A 22,448-nucleotide genomic window follows, 5' to 3' on the forward strand; every position below is an offset into this window, starting at 1 on the left:
GTTGCGGTGAGCCGAGATCGCGCCATTGCACTCCATCCTGGGTAACAAAAGCGAAACTCCGTCTCAAAAAAAAAAAAAAAAGGAAGAAAGAAGAAATTACCATCAAGGCTGAAAGCTGTTAAAGTGTTGATTAAAAGTGACAGGCAATCTATTACAGAAAGAGAGAGAGAATTTATTTTAAAAGGTTTTAGAGCAGAAAAGAAAGGAAAGTATGCTCGGAAGAGTCCCAAGGGGGCATGGAGGTCAAATGCCTAAATGGAATTGTTTTTAATTCAAAAGTTAATCTGGAAGGCTGGGCACGGGGGATCATGCCTGTAATCCCAGCACTTTGGGAGGCCAAGGTGGGCAAATCACGTGGGCCCAGGAGTTCCAGACCAGCCTGAGCAACACAGTGAGACCCTGGGTCTACAAAAAACTTTTTTTTTAAATTAGCTAGATGTGGTGGTTAATTAAACACATGTACTTCAGCTACTTAGGAGCTGAGGTGGGAGGACTGCTTGAGTCCAGGAGGTCGAAGCTACAGTGAGACAGGGTCAGCAAATAAATGATTCATTCATTAGAATATTATATATTTAACAAAACTATTATTTTCAAAAGATGCTAATGTCATAGAAAAATGATTGCAGTATTTTGCCAAGTGGAAAAAGAACATCTCAACTCCTAAAACATGAATGATTAAAATGTTTATATATCTAAATAGAATTAAATATAGAAAAAAGTCTAGAAAGAAAGAAATATTTTAACAAAACAGTAAATGTGATTCTGTGTTGAGATTAATCTTTTTATTCTCTCAACTCTCTATAATAATCCTATATGACATTTCTAATAAAAGTTATTAGAAATTTAAAAACATGACAAAGCAAAAAGTAATTATATGAAGCTTTTATGGCATTTAAAAAATACATCCATATACACTATTTCATTGCATTCTAACAAAACAGTTAAATTACATAGTTAAAGAAACCAAGGTTCAGAGAAGTTAAGGATTAGCACAGGCAATAAATGTAAACTGAATGGCTAAAATAGCCAAAAACACTAAGACTAGAAAGATAAATAAGACAAGGTACCTGCACTAAGGAGCTTAAGGTCTAGCAGAGGAGAGAAATAAGAAGTACAATACAGGCTGTGGACTCTAAGACACAGACAGGTTCAGGTTTCAAATGGATACACAAAGGAAAGAGTGGACACTTTCACCTAATTGATCAGGAAAGTTCTGGGATGTCTCTTCTGAGAACGTAATCCAAGAAAGCTTAAAAAAAAAAAGATGGTAAGAAAGATGAAAAGGGTATAGCAGGCAGAGGGAGACCAGGTTTAGCTGCTTATTGGATGTGGCTGAAAAAGAAAAGAAGCAATCTAAAATGACTCCTAGATTTCAAATTAGTTAACTGGAAAGAAGGGTAAAGACACTCAGTGAAACAGGGAAAACAGAAGGAACAACAAATTTTTGGAGAAAGATGATGAGTTTGATTTCTGAAGGAATAGGTTTGAGATACCTCGGGGAACTTCAAGGGGAAAATGTCTAACATGTACTAGCATACATTGTTTTGGAACTTAGGAAAGAATATCTGGGACAAAGGGAAAGTTTTGGGAGTTATGAGCGTTTAGATGGTAGCTAATTCCATGGGAGTAAATAAGATCAGCCAGGAGGGCATGTACAGGCCAGAGCGGGAACCTAGGAGGATACTGATATTAAGAATGACCAGGAGACTGAGGAAAAATGGTAAGAGACAGCGGAGGAAAATGCAGTGTCTTAAAAGCAAGAAGACGTGACTACCTATTTTATTTACCACAATACGTATGTCACCACAGCATTTTTCAGGAGAAAGAAAAATAAATGGGAGGGGCACAGTGGTTCGTGTCTGTAATCCCTGCACTTTGGGAGGCTGAGGCAGGCAAATCACTTGAGCCCAGTAGTTCAGAACCAGCCTGGGCAACAAGGTGAAACTTCATCTCTAAAATAAAAAAAAATAAAATAAATAAATAAAAATTAGGCCAGGTAGGCCAGGTGCAGTGGCTCGCACCTGTAATCCCAGCACTTTGGGAGGCCGAGGCAGGCAGATCATGAGGTTAGGAGATCGAGCCCATCCTGGCTAACACGGTGAAACTCCATCTCTACTAAAAATACAAAAAATTAGCCAGGCGTGGTGGCATGCATCTGTAGTCCCAGCTACTCAGGAGGCTGAGGCAGGAGAATCACTTGAACCAAAAGTTGGAGGTTGCAGTGAGCCAAAATCACGCCACTGTACTCCAGCCTGGGCAACAGAGCTAGACTCTGTCTCAAAAAAAAAAATTAGGCCAGTTATAGTGGAGAATGCCTGTAGTCCCATCAACACAAGAGGCTGAGGGGAGGAGTGCTTGAGCCCAGGGAACTCAAGGTGGCAGTGAGCCATGATAGTGCCACTGTACTCCAGCCTGGGTGACACAGTGAGACCCTGTCTCAAATAAAAAGAAAGAAAGAAGGAAAGAAAAATAGATGAACATCAAATATGAATACAAATATAACTAGAAAAACATTCCATTCCTTACTTCATCTCTGCTGATGAGTTCATTGGAAAAAGTGAGTCCTGGCATAAGACCTCTTTTCTTTAGCCAGAATATAGCAGCAAAAGATCCTGAGAAGAAAACTCCTTCTACAGCAGCGAAGGCCACCACTCTTTCCCCTGGGAGACATAAAATAGTTTCAGTTTTTGAAATATCACATACTGCAAATTTTGCACATATATATATATAAACAATAAACACCATGACTGTTTTGCAAAGAAACAAAATACACAAGTTAGTGCCATAGCCAAAGATCTCCATAGGAGAAAATTTGCCACCTCCACCTACTGGAGCAGAAAGGTATGCCTCCCTCAAATCCTCTGTCAGACAATGAACTCCTATAGGTCTTGGTGCCTGGACAAAGAATGGCCTTCCATACTCAAAACAAGAGGTGATTTACATGTGCACCACACATGACTGTGAGTGCAGGTACATGCATATGTGTGCAGTATGTATACATATGTGTGTGTATACTGGACTGGAGAATAGAAGGTAGACTTTATGGCAAATGTCTTCCTCTGAAAGGAGGAGAGGTTGCTTAAGTTTACATTTTTAGAAACCTATGGTATCTTAGAGACTATCTGTAGACATTTCAAAAACCATTGGCATGCATTTGCAATTAGAAAAAGATAAAGCCAACTGAGGATAATAAATATAGCTGTTAGATAAAAAGTCCCCATAACATAAGCAAAAATACTGTTTTCTGCTAAATATAAAAGGGTCAATGTTAAAGGTTAGGCAAGGACTTTGTAGAGGTCCATCTCCTATTAATAAATTGTCTACAGTGGCATCCTATCTCTAACATTACCAGGATGATCAGAGGTCTAACCCAAAAGGTCATTCACAAAGTGCTTATGTCACCACACTGCATATGCTTGAGAAAAGTATTATGTATGTCTAAGGAGAAAGGTTTGGTCTATAAAACTGTGACATAAAGGCAGCTGAGTGCTTGAGTGCATTACAGACCTTTTTTATAGATGACATCACAGTTTATATCTCAGTACATGTCACAGGACCAAACATAAAGAAGTCAATAAACGAGTCCTAAACTGACTCAATGGAACCTATGTAAGTACTAGATGATGGAAGACATTAAAATCCATTCTAGGCCAAGTGCTGCAGTGGCTCACATCTGTAATACCAGCACTTTGGTAGGCCGAGGTAGGAGGATCACTTGAATGCAGGAGTTAGAGACCAGCCTGGGCAACATAGCAAAACCCCGTTCTCTACAAAAAATTTAAAAATTAGCTGGGTGTGGTGGTGCACACCTGTAGTCACAGCTACCCGGGAGGCTGATGTGGGAGGAATGCTTGAGCCCAGGAGGTCAAGGCTGCAGTGCACTATGATCACACCACTGCACTCCACCTGGCGACAGAGTGAGCCCCTATCTCAAAAATCGTTGTCATCGTCATCATCGTCATCATCATCATCATCATCACTATTCTTAAGATAGAGACTTGTCATTAGTTTAACATAAAACTTAGTATCTTTTATCTTACTATTAGGATAACTGATAGTTATTGATACATTTTTCATTGGCATTAAGGTAACATCATATGGCTAATTATCTGTAAGGGAAGTAGACTATAATTAAATACAAATATGTAAATAAAAGAAAAATTGATATTTATATTTTTATTAGAGAGAGTGTGGGGTCTTACTCTTGTCACCCAGGCTGTAGTGCAGTGGTGCATTAATGGTTCAAATAGTCTCAAACTCTTGGGCTCAAACAATGCTCTCACCTCAGCCTCTGACATAGCTGGGACTATAGGCGTGCATCACCATGCCTGACTAATTTTTTTATTTTTTTAGAGCTAAGGTCTCTCTACGTTGCCCTGGCTGGTTTGAACTCTTGGCTCAAGCCATCCTCTCATCTCAGCCTCACGAGTAGCTGGGATTACAGGCACAAACCACTACGCCCAGTGGAAAATTGGTATTGCAGCCATTCTATACATTCTTATGAATACTAAAGAATGAAAATAGTTATAGAAGGCTATTCTTTTTTGGAGATTAAAGGATTATAAGTGGTACATTTTGCAATTTTTTGAGAAGATAAGTGAAATAAAAAGAGGCTTTCAGAACATTTTTCCTAAAAACTACAGTGAATGTAAAGGCCTTAAGATTCATTTTAGAGAAGGGAAAGTAGGATATATTTTTAAGATACAGCTGACCTCTATGATGGCAATGTACTAAGACTGTGTGACTAATACTTCTTTAAGCCTTGAAATGAAATTTCATTACATATATTAAGATTTAATCTATATATGTTTTAAAGTTCTTTAAAGATATTTTAAAAATTAAACAGGATGGGCCAGGTGCAGTGGCTCATGCCCATAATCCCAGCACTTTGGGAGGCCAAGGTGGGTGGATCATGAGGTCAGGAGTTCAAGACCAGCCTGGCCAATATAGTAAAACCCCATCTCTACTAAAAATACAAAAATTAGCCAGCCATGGTAGCGGGGGCCTATAATGCCAGCTACTCGGGAGGCTAAGGCAGGAGAATCACTTGAACCTGGGACGTGGAAGTTGCAGTGACCTGAGACTGCACCACTGTACTCAAGTCTGGGCAACAAAGCAAGACTCCGTTTCAAAAAAAATTAAACAGGATATCTCAATTTTTTAAAAAACTATGCAGATATATAATTAGGAAAATTTTAGCTCTATAGGAATTGAATCTCTGTATAATGTAAACTTCAGACAAACTAATGATGTTTTAAAAAATATTCTTAGTTTCTCTTTAGCTCAAAATACAGGCTTGTAAGAGTCTGGATATAAGGAAAGAATAGTTGCTATGCTGGATCTTAGTGCAAAAAGCACTAAGAAGGTCATCAGAAATGTCAGGGAAAACCCTGAGCTAGATGAAAGAACTGCCCTTGTCAACTTACAGCTACTAACGGTGCAGGTGGTCCAATCAGTTCATAAAACAGCACGTCCTCAGCTGGTTAAAGGAAAGCAGCAGTGTGCGGCAAAGCAAGGCGATATATATTTCCAGGTTATTGTCTTTTAGCTCCACTCCCAAAAAGGAGAGTCTACAATGCACTATTCACTCTTTTCCCTTTCCCTGTTCCACTCTCCACCCATTCAACTCCCCCTCCGCAATTTTAGAACATGTTCTTTCCTCTGAGACCCTAAATTTGAACCCCAAATGGGGTTTGCCTTGAGATTAAGCAATACAGATAACCTAGCTGGTGTCCTCGTGTAGTTACGTGGTGACTGCCAGCCTTCTCTGTTTTCTCTATTTCTGGGTTGTCTTTCTTGGGTAGTTCATGAAATACATGCTTTGCGTGGGCCTGCTCATCATTTTCCATCACTATCTATCCATACTAATATTTTCAGTGTATATGGAACACCCTGCCTTTTCCCTTCTTTTTTCTCTAAAGCCAGCATTTCCCAAAGCGTTTCTGAAGCTCCTTGTGAGGGAATCAGCTGAATACAAAATGCAGATTCCTCAGTTCCACCTGGGCCTCTCACATTACCTTTGGCAGGTTACTTAATTGTTTTTTTCCACAAATTCTCCAGTTGAATTATATATATATTGAGAACCAGTGCCTTCCTCGTTCCTTTTTTTTTTTTTTTTTTTGAGATGGCGTTTCGCTCTTGTTACCCAGGCTGGAGTGCAATGGCGCGATCTCGGCTCATCGCAACCTCCGCCTCCTGGGTTCAGGCAATTCTCCTACCTCAGCCTCCTGAGTAGCTGGGATTACAGGCACGCGCCACCATGCCCAGCTAATTTTTTGTATTAGTAGAGACGGGGTTTCACCATGTTGACCAGGATGGTCTCGATCTCTTGACCTCGTGATCCACCCGCCTCGGCCTCCCAAAGTGCTGGGATTACAGGCTTGAGCCACCACGCCCGGCCTCCTCGTTCCTTTTTTTAAAGAAAAAAAATTTTTTTTTTGAGACAGAGTCTCACTCTGTCGCCAGGTGCCAGGCTGGAGTGCAGTGGCGCTACCTCGGCTCACTGCAACCTCCGCCTCCCGGGTTCAAGCAATTCTCCTGCCTCAGCCTCCTGAGTAGCTGGGACTACAGATGCATGCCACCACGCCCAGCTAATTTTTGTCTTTTTAGTAGAGATGGGGTTTCACCATGTTGGCCAGGATGGTTTTGATCTCTTGACCTTGTGATCCGCCTGCCTCGGCCTCCCAAATTGTTGAGAAAATTTTTTTAGAGTCTAGGTCTTGCTCTGTCACCCAGGCTGGAGCACAGTGGATCATAGCTCACTGCAGCCTCAAACTGCTGGGCTTAAGTGGTCCTCCTCCCTCAGCCTCCCAAGTAACAGGGTCTACACATGCATGCCATCACACCTGGCTAATTTTTAAATTTGTTGTAGAGATTGGGGTCTTCCTTTGTTGCCCAGACTGGTCTTAAACTGCTGGCCTCAAGTGATCATCCTGCCTCAGCCTCCCAAAGCACTGGGATTACAGGCATGAGCCACCAAGCCTGGCTGCTGTTCTCATTCTTGAAATGAACTGAAGGCAAGCAGGCAAACATATCTGTTTCATCCCTGATATACTACATGCTGGCCCATATACAGACTACATCACTGGTTCTTGGGTGTGGTCCAGGAGTCCCTGAGAGATCCACAGACCCAGGAGATCTGTGAGGTCAAAACTATTTTCATAATAGCATTAAGGGGTTATTCACATGTTTTAACTACCAGTCTCTCATGCTTTACAATAGTATTTTCTAGAAGATATATGACATATCCATAATAATTTGAAAAGCTTAACAAAATATTCCTTCCTTTTCTAACTATAATATATATTTAAATGAGGCATATACTACATATATATACACTGCAACAAATTGAATGCAAAGGCAGATATGGTACTCCCACTGTTTTCTATTAAGTCAGACTTTAAAAGATTTATAGAAATTTAAAAGCATGCTACTCTTTTTTTTGGAAAATATAGAAACGTATAGAAAAATGCTATCTGTATTAAAATGTAATGGGTTAATTACTGCTATCTTAGAATGTACTAATAAATATTTTTAAATTTTCTCAATGTTAATTTCTAATGCAGAAATATCAATAGCTATAACCTACCCAAATAAAGGCACTCTGGAGCTTTCAATAATTTTTAAGAGCACAAAGGGGCCTGAGACCAAAAATTTTGAGACTTGCTTCCCCACACAACATATAAAACCAGAAAATAAAGAACAACAATTAAAAATAGATACGAATGAAATGGGTACTTAGAGCCAGCCAAATCAAATACATAAATATTTTAATTAGATTTAGTATTTATTGAGCAACTACTATGTATGAGACATAATACAATACACTTCCTTAAAAAAATGCTATGGGATCTCAACTCACCAGAAGGGTATTTGCATTTAGCTTACCTATGAAAAATAAGCCTGCTATTACAAATTGTTTTCTGTCCTGGTTGACCACACTAATCTTTTTGAGAAACTAGATTGTTTCCCGAAAAATGTTAAGATTTCACTTGCTTTTAATTCCTAAAATAGGCCAGGTGAGGTGGCTCACACCTGTAATCCCAGCACGTTGGGAGGCCAAGGCAGGCAGACCACCTGAGGTGAGAAGTTCAAGACCAGGCTGCCCAACATGGTGAAACCCTCATCTCTACTAAAAAATACAAAAAGTAGCCAGGCGTGGTGGCAGGTGTCTGTAATCTCAGCTACTCAGGAGGCTGAGGCAGGGAGAATTGCTTGAACCTGGGATGCACTGAGCCAAGATCAGTCACTGCATTCCAGCCTGGGTAGCAGAGTGAGCCTCTGTCTCAAAAAAAAAAAAAAAATTCCTAAAATAAACTTAAAAGCAGGTACAAACTGTGGATTGCTATAATATTATCTTGTTAGATTCTATGTGACTGACTCCTATTTAACTGTCATTATGTGCTAACATCTTAACTTTTCAACTTCCAACTTATTAAGTAGAATAGATAACAGCTTTACTTTACCACCAGTTTCTAATTAATCATTAGGAATAATGATTTTGATAAAGATGCATTTGAGACACTTGTACTCCTTTTCCATGCTGTAACTTTTTGATTAGTACTGGATAGTCACACCACATAAAATACCATCCTATCACCTGAGGCAAATCTGATCATATATAAATTAGAACCACATACCAAAAGTAGATTTTCTATCTGCTATCCATCGCAAGGCCCAATCTGCTTTTTTCTTAACATATGGCATGGTTTCAATGGCATTAAATAAAAATTCCCTATAAAAACAAAAGAATGAATAGCAGAGTTATTCACTTGTTTTTCCTAATTGGACTACACTGTAATAGTTTACTCAGAGATAATAATTGTAACTCTATGGTATGCTACAAGATCTGTAGTTTTTCTGCATTTGTAATTTTTTATTTACATTTATTTCTTGCCATAAAATACAAATAAAACTCAAATTATTGGTTTAGATTTGGTCTCACACAAAACCAGCTAAATTTGAATATTCAATTTCTAAACAGAAGATGCTATTGAACAGTTCTTAAAGATAAAATACCTAAAGGTTAACTGGTTCTATAACAAGTTTTTTTTTTAAACCCAACACATTATTAAGCAATGGAAAATATTATGCTCAGAAACTTCCATACTTCAATAATCTTTCCTTAGCACTGAGTTTTGGAATAAATTCTGCTCTGAACATAACCAAGCAATAAGCAATATTTTGTAAATAAAATCCCAACAATAATACCTTTTCTTGGGATCTCTGATGTAAGTGTCTATTAGCAAACTGTACATCTCTGAGTGAACATTCTCGATGAGAATTTGAAAGCCATAGAAACAGCGAGCCTCTGGAACCTGCACCTCCTGACTAAAGCGCTCCACCTAAGAAGATAAGGGAAACAGATATATCCAGTTCTATAGGCTTTCGTTAAACACTGCAAATCAGGATCTGGACATCAGCATTATCACTTAAAAACTGGCTGTCATGTAACAAACAGGTCAGGAAGACCTTAGGGATTATTTTAAGCAGCATCCTAGGCAATACTGTCTATCCATCAATCCTCCATGGTAAATTAGTTGCATAATATATTCCTAAGCATTAAATAAATTGACCTGTTAGGTGGAGATACTGCCTATAGAACCAAATACATTTTAGAACATCTACCGAAAACAATGCTTTGCTTTGTAGAACTGATCTAAAGTCATTTTTTTTGTGACAGTAGAGGGATCTTAAAGCCTCTTCAAGTTCATGATGAAAGTTCTTATCTTTCTTTTTAAGAAGAAATTATGCCTTCTGATCAATCATAATCAAGTTTTAAAACGGGGAGCCAGAACCCAGTGTTCTATTACAGAGCTCCAAAGGTTATTAAGGTGCAGGTTCTCTATTAAACTTACCATCTGAGGGTAAAAATCAAACTCATGTTAATGCATTGTAAGTAGTTTTGACTGGTATGTTTATGCTTGGTTTCATAATAGTTTTCTGGTCAAAGGATAATCAATTCATCAGAAAAACATTTAAAGAGTTAAGCTTCATCTAGTTCATTTTTTAGACATCTTTTCTCTGCCTCAATTTAATAGTCTTACTGGCATTATCACCATTTAACTGCTAAAGGAGAACAAAAGTTAAATCAAACAAAAACCTTACCAAATTTTCATTTACAATTCCATCACTGGCTGCAAAAAAGGCTAAGATGTGAGAGATGAAATACTTCTCATCTGCTTTAAGCTTGTTCCAGTGAGGGAGATCCTTTGATAAGTCCACCTGGAATTAAAAGATTTTCAAAAATTTTCATTTGGAGTTAAGTTCTTCTCAATGTGTTTAGGAAACTAACTTCCATTGTAAAGTTAAGTAGGAATATGCCGCTACCAGTAAACTATAGAAAAAGAAAGATGTTAGCATAGCAAAGAAATAAAACAAAAACATTATGTTAATAATAGTGTATTGTATTCAGGATGTTTGTTAAATGAGTAGATTATAGCTACTCTTGGTGGGGGAGGGAGAAATAGCTAACTATGTGAGGCAAAGGAAATGTTAATTTGTTACACTATGGTAACCATTTTACTATATATATATCTTATAACATCATGCCCTATACCTTAAACATACACAGTAACACCTTTAAAAAATTATAACAGAATTGAATTTTCTGGCTAATTAAGTTGGCCAAGATGCACTTTAAAAATATTAAAATTAACATAATCTAGTGGCACTGGAGCAAATGAAAGAAGGACTAAAAGAGGTGGAGGGAGAGTAAAAACTAGTCAAGAAGTCACTGAAGTGAATAAACTAATGCTTCTCAACAGTCATTGCTTTAACATTTTATATAATATTTGCTATGGTGTTAGATAGATAATTAGGCACCTATTAACCAACTGTAGCTGCTACTTTACTACCAGGTAATCTACTTTTATATCCAGAAGTAATGCCAGGCAGGTAACAACCTGAGTTTTGTTTTGTTTCTGTTTTGTTTTTTGTTAAAGAGACAGGGTCTCACTATGTTGCCCAGACTGGTTTCAATCTCCTGGCCTCAAGCAAGCCTCCCACCTTGGCCTGTCAAAGTGTTGGGATTACAGGCTGAGCCACCAGAGGTGGCCAACAAACTGTTTTTTAAAACACTTTATAGGGATGGCTTCCATTGGGAATGGAAATATTTGTGAAAATGTTCATTAGAATTAGTCCTTGGAATTAAGGGAGATGTACTTTAGAATTTGGTGAAACGTACAATTTAAAATTTGTCTTTTTTTAAAATTTTTGAGATGGAGTTTCACTCTGTCACCCAGTTTGGAATGCAGTGGCACAATCTCAGCTCACTGTAACCTCTGCCTCCTGGGCTCAAGCAATCCTCCCACCTCAGCCACCAAAGGAACAAGTGGAACCACAGGCACACAGTACCATGCCTGGCTGATTTTTTATATTTTTGGTAGTGACAGGGTTTTGCAATGTTGCCCAGGCTGGTTTCAAACTAGTGAGCTCAAGTGATCGGCCTGCCTTGGCCTCTCAAAGTGCTGGGAGTACAGGCCTGAGCCACTGCATCCAGCCAAAAATAGTTCTTAAATGTACCTTGTCTTAGTCAGTTCTGGGGGCTATAACAAATTACCACAGACTGAGTTGCTTAAACAACATCCTTTTTTTAAAAGAAACATTTCTGGAAACTGGAAGCCCAAGATCAGGATGCCAGCATGGTTGGGTTCTTGGTGAAGTCCTCTTCCTGGTTTACAGATGGCCACCTTCTTGCTGTATCCTCACATAGCAGAGCCAGAGAGAGAGAGATTCATATCTCTCATGTCTCTTCTTATAAGGGCACTAATCCTATTCATGAGGGCTCCACCCACATGACCTAATTACCTCCCAAGGCCCCAACTCCAAACACCACCAGACAGCATATGTAGATATCATTTTAATAGGGACAGGAGGCAGGGAAATTCTGGGCAGAAGAAGGTGGTCCTCAGCTAGGGCTCCACCCTCAATCCTGGAACTACAGCCCAAAGTGAGAACATGCATTCCTATTGTAAGGCCGGTGCCTCCTTGGGAGCTGAATGGACATGCCCTTCTCTCTCCGTGCCTAAAAACTACATCATCATACTGAGCACATTGCTCAGCATTTGCCCTCTCCACGCAGGCTCCCCTTGCCCATGTCCGCATTCCAATCTCAGTCCTGCACCTGCCATAAATTTTGAAAAGGCCTGCCAAGAGCCTGCCCTATGGTAGCTCCCCCGTACATCCTCGGCCAGCCCCTCGTCCGTGCTCACTCCCTTCATACCCAATGGAAATGCCCCCGCTTTGTTCACCTCGCCCGTCCCCAGTCTTTTAACACCCAATAGAACTACCTTGTCTTTGTTTCCCCCGCAGTCAATCAGCCACTTCTACTCCCTATAAAACCCCATGCCCCAAGAAGAGAAGGGCGACTTCTCTGGCCCCTTCTCGGACCATAGAACCTCGCCCGGGAGCCGAATAAATTGGCTTTTAATTTCCTCACTCCGGTCTCTGTTTCCTCATTGAGCTGGGCAGAAAGTCTAACACCTATTTTCCCATTCGAATGTTGTCTTTTCCAAAACCACCCATGGCCCGCCCTTCTCCCGCATTCTGGGCCCATAAAAACTCCAGGTTCTGCTAGCAGAGAAGAGGAGAGAAGAGGAGAGGCAGCTGGAAGTCAGAGACTATGGTTGGACCTCAGAGAGAAGCAACTTAACTTCAGAGGAACAGCTTGACAGCATTGCTTTGGAGAGGAGTCAGCCAGGGATGGCCAAACTCCAGGGGAAGATTATCTTTCCACTCCATTCCCTTTCCAGCTCCCCTTCCCACTAAGAGCCACTTTCATTGGCAAAAAAATCCTCTGTATTCACCACCCTTCGATTTGTTCATGTGACCTGATTTTTCCTGGATGCTGAACAAGAGCTTGGATGCCACAGATGCAGATGCCAAAGGTTGTCACACTGACCCTCTGTCCTAGCTGGTAGAGAGCAAATGCTTCATGTGAAAAGGCAGAGGGCACACTGAGCTGTTAAAACTTAAGCCATCCTCGGACAGGAAAAGCTAAAAGAGGGTTGACTATAACATGTTCCTTCTAGGGTTTCAAGGGTTGCGGGTACTCTGCACAGATGCTGCCATGGGGTCGGGCCGGCATGGAGTTTTCCTCCTGCCAGTGCCCAAAAGCACTCGCCCAAGCTCCTGTACCTGCTCACATGCACGCTCCCTCCCTCAAGGGGTTGAGCACAATGAGTTCAAGTGAGTGGAGTTTGCCTCTGCCAGCACTGAAGCAGCCAGCTAGCTCCAGGGCCCATACTCCAGTTTCCGCCCAAGAAAGGATCAGAGAAACTATCCTACTTCAATTTTGTCAGAAAAAATATTTTAAATATTTTTCATAATTATCTTCATAAACATTTGAAATATGTAATTGTCCTTATCTTTTGCCCTTCTTTTTTTTACTCTAAAAAAGCCTCAATCTCTTTGACCTCCCCAAAAAAGACTAATGTCCCATCCTTTTAATCACGTGTTATTTTCTAAAACCCTTTTTCCCATTAATTTATTCTTTGTTTGCTAAGCACTTACTGCACATCAGACACTGTGCTAAGCACTGGGGATACAACAGAGCAGGGTGGAGGAAATATTTGTCTTCATCTTTTAAAACATGCAACCTAAAAATCAAGTTCTGTTCTATTAAAAGCTCAACTCAGGTTTAACTGAAGGACATCTTCTTTCTTTGTTCTTATATATTATAACCCTCCACTTTTTTTATTTTTATTTTTTGAGACAGTCTCACTCTGTTGCCCAGGCTAGAATACAGTGGCATGATCTTGGCTCACTGCAGCCTCTACCACCTGGGCTCAAGCTATTCTCCTGCCTCAACGTCCTGAGTAGCTGGGATTACAGGCACCTGCCACCATGCCTGGCTAATTTTTGTATTTTTAGTAGAGACAGGGTTTTACCATGATGTCCAGGTTGGTCTTGAACTCCTGACCTCAAGTGATCTGCCCACCTTGGCATCTAAAGTGCTGGGATTACAGGCGTGAGCCACCATACCCAGCCTCTTATGTATTATATACTTGATATTAAATGTTAATATTGTAATATGCTTCCTCTTAAATATTAAAATCATCTCTTTGAACACTCAGCTTCAAAGGTCTTATAAATTTTACTTATACTACATTGGTCATATTCCCTTCATGCCTAGCTTTTTCTTATTTGAGCAAATTCTCAATTTCATTATTTAAATACTGATTCCAAACTAGACAATTATCATAATTGTCTGAGTGGCTTTAAAGAAAAAAGTCCCAAACTCCAGACATACTGTCTTTTTATCAGGGTTTCTGTTGATCAGTCATATTTAAGAGTTAAGCTCAACCGTTTAAGCTGATTAAATGGTAACTTACATAATTTGTTTAAATGAAAAATATGTAAAACTAAAAATGTGTTTGGCTTATCTTCAAAATATGTATTTGAATCTTCCTATGTTACCTACAAAACATGTACCAAATTTCAGTTTTCAAAAATTAATGTTTCTTTGTTATAGATCATATATTACCTTTGCTAAAAGATGCAAGTTAATTTCCAAATGAATCTCAAGAATCCTAAGAATCATAAGTACCTTTTTAACATGATAAATAAAAAAGCCACCTGTGTATTCCACTTGCTCTCTGAACCATATCTAACAAAAAAACTTTCTAAAAACCACAGACAGTTAGGGACAGTCAGGTGTGTCAAGCATTATGATCCAGTATGAAAATATAGGGTGTTTCTGTGTGGTTGGTTTTTTGCTCCATATGTCAACTATAATATAACAAAGATGTTGACAATGTAACACTCCAATGTAACAAAGATGGGTAAGTGGGTAAAATTAGTGTAATAGAAGCTTTGAACATTGTGCCTTCTGATTTAACCTAGAAAGGTTAAATCTTCTCCCTTTCTGTATATAAAATAATAGTTTACATTTATTTAGTGCTTACTAAGTGCCAACTACCATTGTAAACATCTCATAATCCTCACAACCCAAATAGACAAGTACAATTAGCCTAATTTACTGATGAGGATACACAGAGAGATTAAGAAACTTTCCCAGTTCCACAATTAGTAAGTAGTGGAACAGGATTTGTACCTAGGCAGTCTGACCCCACAGCCTGCATTCTTAGCATGTGTTTACATTTATAGAATTAATTTCTTGAAAAATATAGATTCAAATATATCTATCCAAATAGATACATCTATCTATAGAGATACATATACAACATATACAGATACAGAACAAGAGTGTTCTATACCTGTAGAGAACAAGAGTGCTATACAGGTATTATCCCTCATATTTAAAGATGAAGACAAGAACTATTTGTTCAGTTAGACTACAGGGCAATCATTTCCATGACCACTGTCCTTATCAACCAGCAAATATTTTCTAGTTTGCTGTGTTCTGTAAATGATTTCCTAGGTGGAATTAACAAAAAGCATTCTACAGCTGATCTATTAGTGGCAAATCTGTCAAATTTGATGTAGCTGAGGGCACGGCCAAATTGGGAGCAGCACTATGAATTCCACTGCCTAGAAGATCAAACTCTTCACGGGGCAGCTACTTTTCTACAATCAGGTAAGTCTCTCAATTGAAAGCAGGGTTGCTACAGCTTTCACTCATTTTTTGACTACAGCTGCAATTTTACTTATTCTGCTGATAAGACCAGTCAGACTAGCCTTACTTGGCCATACTAAACTAAAAGTGTGTTTAAAAATAGAACATGTTCTAAAATAGGGTCAGATGCGGTGGCTCACGCCTGTAATCCCAGCACTTTGGAAGGCTGAAGTGGGCGGATCATGAGGCCAGGAGATCAAGACCATCACGGCCAACATGGTGAAACTGTGTCTCTACTACAAATACAAAAAATTAGCCGGGTATGGTGGCACACACCCGTAGTCCCAGCTATTTGGAAGGCAAGGCAGGAGAATCCCTTGAACCCATGAGGCGGAGTTTGCAGTGAGCTGAGATTGTGCCACTGCACTTCAGCCTGGGTGACAGAACGATATTCCGTTTCAAAAGAAAATAAAAGATTCTAAAATATATTGGAAATAAAAATCTGGCAGAATTAGATGCCATTGTTGCAGCAGAAAACTTGTTTATAGATAGTAATCTAAACTAAAACATTGAGAACATCATATTTAGTCTCAGTAATTCCAAAACTTAACTTCTACAACTGATCTTCTGCAATGTATAAGTTAAAGTTTTTCAATATCCTGTAAAACAAGAAGGGAACACTGCACTATTGGACATGAATGCTCATGAAGACCATGCCACATACCTCTTCTGCTGTCCAGAAGGAAGCCTGTGCCTGTTTATACATTTTCCAAATATCGGGGTACTGGATTGGGAAGATGACAAACCGGCGAGAACTCTTTCTTAGAAGTGGCTCTTCATTTGACTTTATTTCATTTTCGTTCGTATCTGAAGATGATCTCTTTGAAAAATAAAGCACAAACGGCCTTTTTATATAGACATTTCCTCTTCATTCATACCTAAACATTCATCTAGGGAAGTCAGGGAGACAGTATTGGGTTGAATCCTTACCATTACCTGGTAGCTAATACTGTTAGAAGTGTGTGTGAGACCACAGGAAGTTGCTGAACTTCTCTGACCCTCAGTTTCCTCAGCTGTAAAATAATTCCTGCCTCATAGGTTTATTCCAATGATTAAAAGCACTTTAAACAAAGCCTGGTATATAATAAGCACTCAAAAATTTATTGTAATTATTGCTAGTTTGAGGATAAGTACAAAGCTAGACCCATAAATGTCACGATGGGCAAATTTCTAAGTTTGTAAACAAAATGTCCCTTAGAGCCTCTCTGATATAGAATGCTGGAATGAATAAGCTACTGGTATAAACTACTTTATGACTTTCTTTCCAATTTTCACTGAAATACTATAATACTTATCTGAAAACCCATCATCTACAACTTAATCTTTGTTCATTTTAACCTTCCAGTATTCCAATTTGTTACTGGTATCTACATTTTAACATTACTGCAGATGATCTCACCATGGGCTGTCTCAAAGCTTTGTGAATAAAGTGAGAAACACATACCTATATTCATACTGCTTCAAAACATGATGACACTCTAAGAGTAAATTGTGCCACATATATATTTTTTAAATAGTAGGAACATCAGAAGAGGATCAGAAGAGTTGCATATGCATGAGAACGAGTATAAACAAAATCCATACAAATAAGCTAAACTATGTATGAATCAGGATTAGAACACATATAAATTCTAGACTGCTAACCCAAACTGTCTCCCTCCACTGTGACAGGCCGGTTATGTTCCATACTCCTGCCTCCACCCACTGTCACCTCTCCAAAGCAAGCATTATAGCGGAGGAGGCTAAGGCTTATCAAGAAGAAAGCCCAAAATATAAGCATAAGGTTATGCAAATACAGGGGGGCTTGCATGCTTTATACCTACTGCCATCACAGTACGGATTGTCTTGATTTTAACTACTTGTTTAAAGGTTTGGGCTTCCTCAGATACAGCACTTGAGCTCTGGAGAAGAGGAATCAATTTTCATTTGTTGTGATGTTCCCAGAGCATAGTACTATTATCTAGCCTGTTAGCTAAGTAAATGGGCTGCTAATTTCTCTTCTTCCTGTGCTCAGATTTCTAGGTACCTTTAGAAAATTTAAATTTAACAGAGGACCACAATATATCAGTGAGACAACCTAATAACCACTAAAATCAATCACGTTTCCCCCTCTTCACATCACCCAAAGGCCTGGTTTAGGTTCTAGATATAAATACATAGTTCACTGCAATTTAATTCCCTGTTAATTGTCTATAGTTTCCCATGCTTCTTGAAAGTAAAAACCATCTTCACCCTTGTAGAATCCCTTGTGCCTAGCACAGTACCTGGCACGTAGTTGGTACCCATTGCACAAATACCTGAGCAATTTTTTTAAGACTGGGTCTTGCTCTGTCACCCAGGTTAGCGTGCAGTAGTGTGATCATAGATCACTGCAGCCTCAAACTCCTGTGCACAAGCGATCCACCTGTCTCAGCTTCCCAAGTAGCAAGCACTACGTGTGCACGTCATCCCTCCTGGTGAATTTTTTAATTTTTTGTAGAGATGGGGTCATGCTGTGTTGCCTAGGCTGGTCTCAAACTTCTGGCCTTTGCTATTTTTGTTACTGAAATTTGGGATATACTGAAAGTATGAAAGTTGGAACTTCAACACTTTTGTTATTGAAAGTTGGGAAGGACACCACAAGTAGTCACTCTTTAGCACCAAAAGCCCTGACAATGAATGAAGCTTTTAAATGATAATAAATAATTGATCTGCTGAAGACTAGTACCTTTAAATTAGAATGGAAGTCACATTTGTATATACCTTTTCCTTTTCTATCCTGATAACCTGTAGACTGTCAAGAGGAAAAGCTGGATTAGGAGTGTATTCCAAAGGATTTTGCAACGTGAAGAGAAGGAGGTTAACCAACATCAACCTTTGAGCTGGGCTAGAGATAACATATTATTTCATAGCGCTTAGATACGTGCATAAACATGCATTTAAATACAATTTCAGAAAGTTCATGCATCTTGAAACTCTAGGCTCTCCAGGGTACCCTCTGTGGACCTGATCTAAGAGCCCATATTTTAGAAGAAAAAAACAACATGAAAAAAGATATGATGGTGGCCAGGCGTGGTGGCTCACGCCTGTAATCCAGCACTTTAGGAGGCTGACGCAGGCCGATCACCTGAGATCAGGAGTTCGAGACCAGCCCGGCCAACATGGCGAAAACCTGTCTCTAATAAAAACACAAAAATTAGCTGGGCATGGTCGTGGGCATCTGTAATCCCAGCTACTTGGGAGGCTGAGGCAGGAGAATTGCTTGAACCCAGGAGGTGAAGGTTGCAGTGAGCCAAGATGGCGCCATTGCACTTCAGCCTGGGTAACAAGAGCAAAACTCTGTTTAAAAAAAAAAAAAAAGATATGATGGCATGTGATATTTTTAAAGAACTAGAAGTAATTTTCTAAGTCTGGACTTCACGGTATGTGGGGGGCAATGGGAGGAGATGAAACCTAAAAGGCAGCAGAGAACAGTTCCCAGTGGTTTTTCCAAATGTGCTCTGAAGAACTCTGTGATCTCCCTAATGTCATGATCACCAGGAGAAAATTTCACTTTTAAATGTTTTCATCCTTTTAAAATAGTAATAAAAATAACTGAAACAGATGTTTTCTACTGTACAGAAAGGAAATCAGCAAATCACCAATGCATAAACTTGTGTTTCCAGGTTATCTTTCTTTCCTTTTTTTTTTTTAGATGACCTCAGATGAAAGTTTCTCTGGGTACCTCTGCTTAACTGAAGAATACCATGAGAGTGAAAAATAGGCAGTTTAAAAAAACAAAAAACTTGTAACCATTTGTATGGATTTTTCAGAATTGAACCAAGCTTATAATTTTTTTTCTAAAACCAAACAAAATTGAAAAAACAATTTTATAGTGGCAATAATACATTAGAGACCTTATTATTCAAAGTGATCCAAACAGGTAGTTGAAAATTGGCTAACAGTAGGAATCATAAGAAAACAATGTGACTTAAACACGTAATTTTTTTTTTTGAGTCTTGCTCTGTCACCCAGGCTAAAGTGCAGTGGCATAATCTCAGCTCACTGCAACCTCTGCCTCCTGGGTTCAAGTAATTCTCCTGCCTCAGCCTCCCAAGTAGCAGGGATTTCAGGAGTATGCCACCACACCCAGTTAACTTATGTATTTTTCGTAGAGATGGGGTTTCGCCATGTTGGCCAGGCTAGTCTCAAACCCCTAACCTCAGGTGATTTGCCCACCTCAGCCTCCCAAAGTGCTAAGATTATGGGCATGAGCCACCGCGCCCAGCCTAAACACATACATTTATATTTATTTTTACTAATCTTCTGCCATAAGGTCAAAGCTTTTTGTTTTTTTAGACTTGGCTGATTGAAGCCCCAAGTGTTTTGAATATTCCACACCATAATGTATCACCTACACTTTCTAGTTTCAATATTTTTCTTTTTTTTTTAAGAGACAGGGTTTTGCTCTTTTGCCCAGACTGGAGTGCAGTGGTGTGATCATAGCTCACTGCAGCTTCAAAGTCTAGGGCTCTAGGTAACTTCCTACCTCAGCCTCCAGAGTAGCTGGGACTACTGACACATGACACTATACCTAGTTAACTTTTTTTTTTTTTTAATTTTTGTATAGATGGGGTCTCGCTATGTTGCCTAGGCTGGTCTTGAACTCCTGGCCTCAAGCCATCCTCCTGCAGCAGCCTCCCGAAGCACTGGGATTACAGGCATGAGCCACTTTGCCCAGCTTCCAGTGGAAACAGAAATATATCAGTGCCGCTGAATGCAGTGGCTGGCCAGGTGTGGTGGCTCATACTTGTAATCCCAGCACTTTGGAAAGCTGAGGTAGGCAGTGATCACTTGAGGTCAGGAGTCTGAGACCAGCCTGGCCAACATGGTGAAACCCCATCTCTACTAAAAATACAAAAAATTAGCTTGGGGTGGTGGCACATGCTTGTAATTCCAGCTACTTGGGAGGCTGAGGTAAGAGGATTGCTTGAACCCAGGAGGCAGAGGTTGCAATGAACCAAGATCACTGCACTCCAGCCTGGGCAACAGAGCAAGACTCCGTCTCAAAAAACAAAATAAAACAAAAATAAATATATGGGTGTATGAGAGAGCAGCCTACTATAGAAATTCTAAAGCCCATGGGTATCTATATATTTTACAGGGTTAATTAAGGAGCAAAATTGTTTAGTAGTAATCTGATTTTTTTTTAATTTCAGAGGTCAAAGTGGTCTCTGATATAAAACACTTTGGCATCTAACACCTCTAACATGTATGCTATTGGGAGCCACTGAAAATTTTTAATCAGGCAAATAACATAATCAGATCTGTGTTTTAAAATCACTTTTGTAGAAACATGGCTAGATTAGAACAGAAATTGGAGGCAGACAGAACAATGAAAAGATTATTGTACTACCCATCTCTTGCCTGAACTAGAAACACACAAAAAACTGATTTAAGAGATATTCAGAAGTAGAATGAATTATTCTTGCTAAAAATTTGGATTCGGGACAAGGGGACAAAGAAGAGTTGCCCTTGATGCTAGCTCCAGTAACTTGGGTGATAACAAGAACTAAAAGGCACACAGAAAGTGCTCAGTACCTGGAGAATAAATGAATAAATCAGACAAAAATCTTGCTTCTCACATTCGATGTTTAAAGAAGTTTAATTTAACTCCTCCCACCAACCCAAACGACAACAAAGTTACACAGTATCATTACAAAGTCGACTAGGTCACTAAAAAAGATAATGAATTCAGTAATGTCCCATGAGCAGTTAAAAATATAACACTAGGCCAGGCGCGGTGGCTCACGCCTGAAATCCCAGCACTTTGGGAGGCTGAGGCAGGTGGATCATGAGGTCAAGAGATCAAGACCATCCTGGTCAACATGGTGAAATCCCGTCTCTACTAAAAATACAAAAAATTAGCTGGGCGTGGTGGCATGTGCCTGTAGTCCCAGCTACTCGGGAGGCTGAGGCAGGAGAATTGCTTGAACTCAGGAGGCAGAGGTTGCGGTGAGCCGAGATCGTGCCATTGTACTCCAGTCTGGGTAACAAGAGTGAAACTCCGTGTCAAAAAAAAAAAAAAAAAATATATATATATATATATAAATATATATATAAAACACTATACCACAGGACTGATGGAGCTCCCATTAGTGGTTGCCAAGGGAATGGATGTGATTATTCAGGGAGAACATATAGAGCAGCAAGACAACTGAGGATCCAGCCTTAGAGAATGCCGGTATTTAAAGGGCAGATGAAAGAAGAGGAGCCAGCTGAGATTAAAATCAACTGAAATGGATGCAGGTCAAGGAAAAGCAAAAGTAGGAATAATGTGATTTGGCTAAAGCAAAGGATCCAGACTCTTAAGATAAAGCAGACTAAGAAGTTAGGAATTAATTTTGTGGCCAAAGATTTTCAAATATTGGAGGTCTGGAAGGCTCATACTCCAGTTCTCCCCATTTGCCCCCAACCCCAGGTGCTGGCATTCATTGCAGGGTACAGTTTGAAAATCTGTACCCCACAGATTTGGGGGTATAGACAGTCATGGAGAGTTTCTGAATGGGAATTAACATGAATAGTGGTGGCATTAGGAAGACTCATCAGAAACCCATGTATAGGATTAATTCGATAAAAATCCAGATTTTCCTAGCAACTAAGGAACCAATTTCAAAGATGGAAATGAGAATCTGAATTAAGATGTGGCAGTTAGCATGAAAAAAACCAGCTTCAACAAGACTTTGCCAGCCTGAGGCGTTGGCCAGGCTTTTTTGTAGGAATTGAGACCCTTTTGGGAGTTTTTTTGGGGGCGCAGGGTCAGTGACACGGAGGCACTGGTCTAATGAAGGATTAACTTGGCAATAGTAGTTAGGATTAAATGGCAGGTAAGATAGGAGATAGAGAAACATCC

The 22,448-nt window shown here is 39.5% G+C and overlaps 1 protein-coding gene across 9 annotated transcripts in view; it reads right to left on the reverse strand.

Moving 5' to 3' along the window:
* The window catches only part of RRM2B (ribonucleotide reductase regulatory TP53 inducible subunit M2B), a 36,574-nt gene that overhangs the window by 11,327 nt on the left and 2,799 nt on the right, over positions 1-22,448 (reverse strand). For 8 of the 9 annotated variants that reach the window (XM_012455861.2, XM_012455860.3, XM_012455859.3 and 5 more), the window contains 5 exons: positions 16,242-16,397; positions 10,108-10,224; positions 9,211-9,344; positions 8,640-8,734; positions 2,527-2,660 (listed from right to left, as the gene is read on the reverse strand). In XM_012455861.2, coding sequence (XP_012311284.1) covers positions 2,527-2,660; positions 8,640-8,734; positions 9,211-9,344; positions 10,108-10,224; positions 16,242-16,397 — 636 coding nt within the window. Of the gene's footprint in view, positions 1-2,526; positions 2,661-8,639; positions 8,735-9,210; positions 9,345-10,107; positions 10,225-16,241; positions 16,398-18,284; positions 18,310-22,448 lie in introns of those variants that run through there. The other variant, XM_012455867.2, reaches the window with a different exon arrangement.

The sequence above is a fragment of the Aotus nancymaae genome, unplaced genomic scaffold (assembly GCF_030222135.1).
Source record: "Aotus nancymaae isolate 86718 unplaced genomic scaffold, 86718_ANA_hifiasm-v0.15.2.pri h1tg000036l, whole genome shotgun sequence".
NCBI classification, from domain to species: Eukaryota; Metazoa; Chordata; class Mammalia; order Primates; family Aotidae; genus Aotus; species Aotus nancymaae.